Source organism: Coregonus clupeaformis, chromosome 2 (assembly GCF_020615455.1).
Source record: "Coregonus clupeaformis isolate EN_2021a chromosome 2, ASM2061545v1, whole genome shotgun sequence".
NCBI classification, from domain to species: domain Eukaryota; kingdom Metazoa; phylum Chordata; class Actinopteri; order Salmoniformes; family Salmonidae; genus Coregonus; species Coregonus clupeaformis.
Window position 1 is genome coordinate 20,670,710 of NC_059193.1, and position 10,320 is coordinate 20,681,029.

The 10,320-nt window shown below is 43.3% G+C and overlaps 1 protein-coding gene across 1 annotated transcript in view; it reads left to right on the forward strand.

Annotated features, from left to right (window-relative positions):
* LOC121585891 (transcriptional regulator ATRX-like) overlaps positions 1 to 10,320 on the forward strand; it is a 79,916-nt gene that overhangs the window by 66,476 nt on the left and 3,120 nt on the right. Inside the window, exons 24-25 of the mRNA XM_045225607.1 lie at positions 435 to 571; positions 9,246 to 9,393. Coding sequence (XP_045081542.1) covers positions 435 to 571; positions 9,246 to 9,393 — 285 coding nt within the window. The remainder of the gene's footprint in view (positions 1 to 434; positions 572 to 9,245; positions 9,394 to 10,320) is intronic.

Below are 10,320 nucleotides of genomic sequence, written 5' to 3' on the forward strand. Positions count from 1 at the left end.
AATGCTATATACAACCTTTCACTGTTGACTGTCTATCTTAATGCTATATACAACCTTTCACTGTTGACTATCTATCATAATGCTATATACAACCTTTCACTGTTGACTGTCTATCTTAATGCTATATACAACCTTTCACTGTTGACTATCTATCATAATGCTATATACAACCTTTCACTGTTGACTGTCTATCATAATGCTATATACAACCTTTCACTTTTGACTATCTATCATAATGCTATATACAACCTTTCACTGTTGACTGTCTATCATAATGCTATATACAACCTTTCACTGTTGACTATCTATCATAATGCTATATACAACCTTTCACTGTTGACTATCTATCATAATGCTATATACAACCTTTCACTGTTGACTGTCTATCATACTGTAATATACAACCTTCCACTGCTCTGTCCCCCCCCCTGTAGGAAGAAGAAGCGGGGGAAAGCTAAGAAGAAGGACAGCGACTCGGACAGTGATGCTCTGGAGGTGATAAAGGAATGGAACACCAGCTCCAGAGGAGGAGACCCATCCAGCCGCAACCGGGCCGAGCCAGAGGAGGAAGGTATAGAATCAGCCTGTAGATTGATATAATGTTGTGTTGTACGTTAGAACATATGATGGGGAGGTACGGGGTAGAACAGATATTGTATGTCAGGTAGGTAGAGGATTGGAGCAGTGTTTGCTCTATTCGTTACTTTTCTATCTGCAGTGCTCAGAGCGTTTCACCCCATATTTATAATGCCTTGGGAAAGTATTCTAACCCCTTGGATTTCTTTCATTTTATTGTTACAAAGTGGGATTGAAATTGATTTGGTTGTCATTCTTTGTAAACAATCTACACAAAATACTTTGTCAAAGTGGAAGAAAAATCGAAACATTTTTTAAAAGATTAATACATATTAAATAACTAAAATATAGTCATTGCATAAGTATTCAGCTCCCTGAATCAATACATGTTAGACGTACTGCCAAATTCTCTACAACGACGTTGGAGGCGGCTTATGGTAGAGAAATTAACATTTAATTATCTGGCAATAGCTCTGGTGGATATTCCTGAAGTCAGCATGCCAATTGCACGCTCCCTCAAAACTTGAGATATCTGTGGTGTTGTGTTGTGACAAAACTGCACATTTTAGAGTGGCCTTTTATTATCCCCAGCACAAGGTGAACCTGTGTAATGATCATACTGTTTAATCAGCTTCTTGATATGCCACACCTGTCAGGTGGATGGATTATCTTGGCAAAGGACAAATGCTCACTAACAGGGATGTAAACAAGTTTGTGCACAAAATGTGAGAGAAATAAGCTTTCTGGGATGTTTTATTTGAGCTCATGAAACATGGGACCAACACTTTACATGTTGGTCAGTGTACATAATCCACAGCATCATTATTAACTTGACCTTAAAGAGATGAAATGTATAATTAGTTTTTGATCCACCAATCAGCTTGAAATGCAATACTTGACTGGTGGACCTTACAGATGTGTGTAGGGGGGTCAGAGGAAGGGTCCTCTGTAGCTCAGCTGGTAGAGCACGGCGCTTGTAACGCCAAGGTAGTGGGTTCGATCCCCGGGACCACCCATACGTAAAAATGTATGCACGCATGACTGTAAGTCGCTTTGGATAAAAGCATCTGCTAAATGGCATATTATATGGGTTAGTCATTTTTAAAATCATGTCAAATCATTATAGTCCATATAACTTATGTGATTTGTTAAACCAAATATTCCTCCTGAACTAAGACCTGCCTTAACAAGGGGCTGAATACTTATGACTATTTTAGTTATGATTTTTATTTATCTTAAAAATATATTTTTGAAGACATTGCAATTTGACGTGGGGATTTTTTTGTGTGGATTGTTGAAAGAAAAGACAATTAGATCAATTTTAATCCCACTTTGTAACACAATAACGTGATGGGGTCTGAATACTTTTTACTTTCTACATGAACCATCTGACCTCACCGCTTCAGCTCTAACTCCCCTCCCTAGTGCGGCCAGCCCTTGCACTAGGAGTCCTGACTGGCACAAGGAGTTTGACCTCTAACCTCTAACCCTGATAAGCTACCCAGGAAAGGGCTGAAAATATAAATATAAATATATGTATCCTTAGATATAAGGTTCATGAAATCAATAATTTGCTAACATCAGATGAAATTCATATATTAGCCATTTCTGTGACTCCCTATCATTTGATGATACAGCAGTAGCAATAGAAGGCTATAAAATGTATAGAGGAGACAGAAATGGTTATGGGGGAGGTGTTGCTGTATATATTCAGAGCCATATCCCTGTAATGCTTAGAAGATCTTGTCAAGTGTTATTGAAGTGTGGTTGCAGGTTCACCTGGCACATCTAAAGCCTTTTCTTTTGGGGTGTTGCTATAGGGCCACCCAGTGCTAACAGTCAGTATCTAAATAATATGTGTGAAATGCTTGATAGTGTTGGTGATGTAAACAGAGAGGTCTACTTTCATGGGGATCTGAATATTGACTGGTTTTCATCAAGCTGTCCGCTCAAGATATATATCTCAACCCACTGACAAACAGCGCTGGAGAAGATGGCTGCCGTTTTACAGCCCTCTAACCAATTGTACTATTATGTGTGTTTTTCCGCGTTATTTGTAATTTATTTTGTACATAATGTTTCTGCCATCGTCTCTTATAACCAAAAAGAGCTTCTGGATATCAGGACAGCGATTACTCACCTCGCATTGGACAAAGATTTTTTCTTCAACGAGGCGGCCGCGAAGGATATCATACAGACACCCGACAAGGCCCAAATCCCCGTCATTCGCGTGAGGAAGAGACGGAGATATCGCGGACGCAGATCCAGGTGCCTTGTAAGGATCCGACGGCGAGCGAGTAAACTGCCTCTTCCATCAATCCTATTAGCCAACGTTCAAGCTTTTGAGAATAAAATGGACGATTTAAGATTACGGTTATCCTACCAACGGGACATTAAAAACTGTAATATCTTATGTTTCACGGAGTCGTGGCTGAACGACAACAATGATAACATTCAGCTAGCGGGCTATACGCTACATCGGCAGGATATAACGGCTGACTCCGGTAAGACAAGGGGTGGCGGTCTGTGTATATTTGTAAACAACAGCTGGTGCACAAAATCAAATACTAAGGAAGTCTCGAGGTTTTGCTCGCCTGAGGTAGAGTATCTTATGATAAGGTGTAGACCACACTATTTACCAAGAGAGTTTTCATCTATATTTTTCATAGCTGTCTATTTACCACCACAAACCAATGCTGGCATGAAGATCGCACTGAATGAGTTGTACAAGGCCATTAATCAACAGGAAAACGCTCATCCAGATGCAGCGCTCCTAGTGGCCGGGGACTTTAATGCAGGGAAACTTAAATCCGTTCTACCTAATTTCTACCAGCATGTTAAATGTGCAACCAGAGGGAAAAAAACTCTAGACCACCTTTACTCCACACACAGAGACGCGCACAAAGCTCTCCCTCGCCCTCCATTTGGCAAATCTGACCATAACTCTATCCTCCTGATTCCTGCTTATAAGCAAAAACTGAAGCAGGAAGCACCAGTGATTCGGTTAATAAAAAAGTGGTCAGATGACGCAGATGCTAAGCTACAGGACTGTTTTGCTAGCACAGACTGGAACATGTTCCGGGATTCTTCAGACAGCATTGAGGAGTACACCACATCAGTCACTGGCTTCATCAATAAGTGCATTGATGATGTCGTCCCCACAGTGACCGTACGTACATACCCCAACCAGAAGCCATGGATTACAGGAAACATCCGCACTGAGCTAAAGGGTAGAGCTGCCGCTTTCAAGGAACGGGACTCTAACCCGGACGCTTATAAGAAATCCCGCTATGACCTCCGACGAACCATCAAACAGGCAAAGAGTCAATACAGGTCTAAGATTGAATCATACTACACTGGCTCTGACGCTCGTCGGATGTGGCAGGGCTTGAAAACTATTACAGACTACAAAGGGAAGCACAGCCGCGAGCTGCCCAGTGACACAAGCCTACCAGACGAGCTAAACCACTTCTATGCTCGCTCGAGGCAAGCAACACTGAAGCATGCATGAGAGCACCAGCTGTTCCGGATGACTATGTGATCACGCTCTCCGTAGCCGATGTGAGTAAGACTTTTAAGCAGGTCAACATTCACAAGGCCGCAGGGCCAGACGGATTACCAGGATGTGTACTCCGAGCATGTGCTGACCAACTGGCAAGTGTCTTCACTGACATTTTCAACATGTCCCTGACTGAGTCTGTAATACCAACATGTTTCAAGCAGACCACCATAGTCCCCGTGCCCAAGAACTCTAAGATAACCTGCCTAAATGACTACCGACCCGTAGCACTGACGTCTGTAGCCATGAAGTGCTTTGAAAGACTGGTCATGGCTCACATCAACAGCATAATCCCAGAAACCCTAGACCCACTCCAATTTGCATACCGCCCCAACAGATCCACAGATGATGCAATCTCTATCGCACTCCACACTGCCCTTTCCCACCTGGACAAGAGGAACACCTACGTGAGAATGCTATTCATTGACTACAGCTCAGCATTCAACACCATAGTGCCCTCTAAGCTCATCACTAAGCTAAGGATCCTGGGACTAAACACCTCCCTCTGCAACTGGATCCTGGACTTCCTGACGGGCCGCCCCCAGGTGGTAAGGGTAGGTAACAACACATCTGCCACACTGATCCTCAACACGGGGGGCCCCTCAGGGGTGCGTGCTCAGTCCCCTCCTGTACTCTCTGTTCACCCATGACTGCATGGCCAGGCATGACTCCAACACCATCATTAAGTTTGCCGACGACACAACAGTGGTAGGCCTGATCACCGACAACGATGAGACAGCCTATAGGGAGGAGGTCAGAGATCTGGCCGTGTGGTGCCAGGACAACAACCTCTCCCTCAACGTGACCAAGACAAAGGAGATGATTGTGGACTACAGGAAAAAAAAGAGGACTGAGCACGCCCCCATTCTCATCGACGGGGCTGTAGTGGAACAGGTTGAGAGCTTCAAGTTCCTTGGTGTCCACATCACCAACGAACTATCATGGTCCAAACACACCAAGACAGTCGTGAAGAGGGCACGACAAAGCCTATTCCCCCTCAGGAGACTAAAAAGATTTGGCATGGGTCCTCAGATCCTCAAAAAATTCTACAGCTGCACCATCGAGAGCATCCTGACTGGTTGCATCACCGCCTGGTATGGCAACTGCTTGGCCTCTGACCGCAAGGCACTACAGAGGGTAGTGCGTATGGCCCAATACATCACTGGGGCCAAGCTTCCTGCCATCCAGGACCTCTATACCAGGCGGTGTCAGAGGAAGGCCCTCAAAATTGTCAAAGACTCCAGCCACCCTAGTCATAGACTGTTCTCTCTGCTACCGCACGGCAAGCGGTACCGGAGTGCCAAGTCTAGGTCCAAAAGACTTCTCAACAGCTTCTACCCCCAAGCCATAAGATTCCTGAACAGCTAATCATGGCTACCCGGACTATTTGCACTGCCCCCCACCCCATCCTTTTTACGCTGCTGCTACTCTGTTAAGTATTTATGCATAGTCACTTTAACTCTACCCACATGTACATATTACCTCAACTACCTCAACTAGCCGGTGCCCCCGCACATTGACTCTGCAACGGTACCCCCCTGTATATATAGCCTCCCTACTGTCACTTTATTTTACTGTATATATAGCCTCCCTACTGTCACTTTATTTTACTGTATATATAGCCTCCCTACTGTCACTTTATTTTACTTCTGCTCTTTTTTTCTCAACACTTTTTTTGTTGTTGTTTTATTCTTACTTTTTTTGTTTAAAATAAATGCACTGTTGGTTAAGGGCTGTAAGTAAGCATTTCACTGTAATGTCTGCACCTGTTGTATTCGGCGCATGTGACCAATAAAATTTGATTTGATTTGAAAAAGAGGAAGCTTCTTACTGTAACCAGTGCCTGTAATCTGGTTCAGGTTATTAATCAACCAAACAGGTTAATTACAAACACTACAGGAACAAGATCATCCACATGTACAGTGCATTCGGAAAGTATTCAGACCCCTTACATTTTCCCACATTTTGTTACGTTACAGCCTTATTATAAAATGGATTTTTTTTAAAATCCCTCAATCCCATAATGACATAAAACTGTTTTTTTATTTTTATGTTTGCTAATTTATTCACACACAAAAAAAAGATACCATATTTACATAAGTATTCAGACCCTTTGCTATGATAATCGAAATAGAGTTCAGGTGCATCCTGTTTCCATTGATGTTTCTACAACTTGATTGGAGTCCACCTGTGATAAATTAAATTGGTTGGACACGATTTGGAAAGGCACACACCTGTCTATATAAGGTCCCACAGTTGACAGTGCATGTCAGAGCAAAAACCAAGCCATGAGGTGGAAGGAATTGTTGCTGTAACTCATATGTGGATGATGTTAAAAATATTTGTCGGTCTGATGTGATTAATAAGGAGCATCCAGACGCTGCACTTGATGAAGTTATGAAATTGCTTCTTCCAATTATTGATAAACATGCACCTGTTAAGAAACTGACTGTTAGAGCTGTTAAGGCTCCGTGGATTGATGAGGAATTGAAAAACTGTCTGGTTGAAAGAGACGGGGCAAAAGGAGTGGCTAATAAGTCTGGCTACACATCTGAATGGCTGACTTACTGCAAATAGAGAAAGGATGTGACTAAACTCAACAAAAAGAATAAACTGGATTATGAAGCCAAGATCAATTATATAAAGAATGATTGGGAAAAAAACGTTGGAGTACTTTAAATAAAGTTATTGGCAGAAAGACCAATTCAATCAGATGGCTTATTCACCACAAAACCATTTGATATTACCATTTATTTTTATGATTACTTCATTGGCAAAGTGGGCAAACTGGAAGGTAATGCCAACGAACAGTGAGCTCGTATAGCATCGTACTCATGCATAAAAATATAATAATGAAAAAAGCTTTGCAAGTTTGAATTTTGTAAAGTTAGTGTGGGAACAATAGGGTGGAATAATTGTTACCGATCAGTAATGACAAACCTCCTGGCATTGACAACTAGCTGCTGAGGATGGTAGCTGACTCTATAGCCACTCCTATTGTCTTTAATCTGAGCCTAGAGGAAAGTCTTTGTCCTGGAGGGAAGCAAAAGTGATAAAGCGGCCTTTACTCGTGACTTAACATTAATCTGATGACTGTTATTTTTTAATTAACTAACTATGTTTAATTGTTACCTGGAGGGAAGACCAAGTCATTCTTAGCAAACTGTTGGGAAAAATTGTTTGACCAAATATGATGCTATTTCTCTGTAAACAAATTAACAACATACTTTCAGGGTACTCGACATGTACTGCACATGTTTCAGCATGCTTATAGAGAAGGGCATTCGACATGTACTGCACATGTTTCAGCATGCTTATAGAGAAGGGCATTCAACATGTACTGCACTGACACAAATAACTGATGATTAATTGAAAGAATTGATAATAAGAAGATTGTGGGAGCTGTACTGTAAGATTTCAGTGCAGCATTTTATATTATTGACCATAACCTGTTGTTGGGAAAATGAATGTGTTATGGCTTTTCAACCTCTGCCATATCGTGGATTCAGAGATATCTATATAATATAACTCAGAGGGTTTTCTTTAATGGAAGCTTCTCCATTGTCAAACATGTGATGTGTGGTGTACCGCAGGGCAGTTCTCTAAGCCCTCTTTTCTATTTTTACCAATTACCTGCCGCTGGCATTAAACAAAGCATGTGTGTCCATGTATGCTGATGATTCAACCATATACGCATCAGCAACCACAGCTAATGAAGTCACTGAAACCCTTAACAAAGAGTTGCAGTCTGTTTTGGAATGGGTGGCCAGTAATAAACTGGTCCTGAACATCTCTAAAACTAAGAGCACTGTATTTGGTACAAATCATTCCCTAAGTTCTAGACCTCAGCTGAATCTGGTAATGAATGGTGTGGCTGTTGAACAAGTTGAGGAGACTAAATTACTTGGTGTTACCTTAAATTGTAAACTGTCATGGTCAAAACATATAGATTCAATGGTTGTAAAGATGGGGAAAGGTCTGTCCGTAATAAAGAGATGCTCAGCTTTTTTGACACCACACTCCACAAAGCAAGTCCTGCAGGCTCTAGTTTAGTCTATTCTTGATTATTGTCCAGTCATGTGGTCCAGTGCTGCAAGGAAAGACCTAGTTAAGCTACAGCTGGCCCAGAACAGAGCAGCACGTCTTGCTCTTCATTGTAGTTAGAAGGCTAATATAAATACAATGCATGCCAGTCTCTCTTGGCTGAGTTGAGGAGAGATTGACTGCATCACTTCTTATTTTTATAAGAAAAGTTGTTGGAAATTCCTAATTGTTAGAATAGTCAACTTACACACAGCACTGACACACACACACTTACCCCACAAGACATGCCACCAGGGGTCTTTTCATGGTCCCCAGGTCCAGAACAAATTCAAGGAAACGTACAGTATTAAACAGAGCCATGAGTGCATGGAACTCCCTTCCATCTTATATAGACCAAGTGAACAGCAAACCTGTTTTCAAAAAACAAATAAAGCAACACCTCACGGCACCACGCCTCTCCCCCATGTGACCTACTTGTTGTGTGTATGTACTGACATGTATGTGGAACTGATAGATGCACACACACTACATGTTCATGTTTTTAAATGTATGTAAATTATAAAGTATTTTACCTGTAATGTTTGTTATGCGTCGGACCCCAGTAAGACTAGCTGTCGCTAATGGGGATCCTAATAAAAATTAAATAATTAACCCTAACCCTCTGCCCTCCCCAGTACGTCCAGCCTCCAGCCCTGGCACCTAATGAAACCTAACCCTCTGCCCTCCCCAGTACGTCCAGCCTCCAGCCCTGGCACCTAATGAAACCTTACCCTCTGCCCTCCCCAGTACGTCCAGCCTCCAGCCCTGGCACCTAATGAAACCTAACCCTCTGCCCTCCCCAGTACGTCCAGCCTCCAGCCCTGGCACCTAATGAAACCTTACCCTCTGCCCTCCCCAGTACGTCCAGCCTCCAGCCCTGGCACCTAATGAAACCTAACCCTCTGCCCTCCCCAGTACGTCCAGCCTCCAGCCCTGGCACCTAATGAAACCTAACCCTCTGCCCTCCCCAGTACGTCCAGCCTCCAGCCCTGGCACCTAATGAAACCTTACCCTCTGCCCTCCCCAGTGCGTCCAGCCTCCAGCCCTGGCACCAGGAGTCCTGACTGGCACAAGGAGTTTGTAACGGAGGCTGACTCTGAGATCCTGGAGCATTCTGGGAAGATGGTGCTGCTGTTTGAGATCCTCCGCATGGCTGAGGAGGTGGAGGACAAAATGTAAGAAACTATAACGTACATTTCTATATATTTGGCTGAGGAGGTGGAGGAGGAGGAGGAGGTGGAGGTTAACTCCTCAGAACAACCAGAAGCTCCGCACTCAAAAATATGTCGCATAAAGCATACTTTATTATAAAAAATATATATATATTTTCACTGCATCAGGGAAATACAGACATACACAGACATTTCAGCTTTACAGCCTTCTTCGTGTGTAGGTACAATTTTCTTTTAAACAGCATTTGTAAAGAACAACCTATGAGCAGCAGGTGCTAGTCTCAGTCACCGGCTTCATCAATAAGTGCATCGACGACTTCATCCCCACAGTGACCGTACGTACATATCCCAACCAGAAGCCATGGATTACAGGCAACATCCGCACCGAGCTAAAGGCTAGAGCTGCCGCATTCAAGGAGCGGGACTCTAACCCGGACGCTTATAAGAAAACCCGCTATGCCCTCCAACGAACCATCAAACAGGCAAAGCGTCAATACAGGACTAAGATTTAATCGTACTACACCGGCTCTGGCGCTCGTTGGATGTGACAGGGCTTGCAAACTATTACTGACTACAAAGGGAAACCCAGCCGCGAGCTGCCCAGTGACGCGAGCCTACCAGACGGGCTAAATGCCTTTTATGCTCGCTTCGAGGCAAACAACTCTGAAGCATGCATGAGAGCACCAGCTGTTCCGGAGGACTGTGTGATCACACTCTCCGTAGCCGATGTGAGCAAGACCTTTAAACAGGTCAACATTCACAATGCTGCGGGTGCCAGACAGATTACCAGGATGTGTGGACCAACTGCCAACTGTCTTCATTGACATTTTCAACCTCTCCCTGACCCAGTCTGTAATACCTAAATGTTTCAAGCAGACCACCATAGTCCCTGTGCCCAAGAAAGCGAAGGTAACCTGCCTAAATGACTAC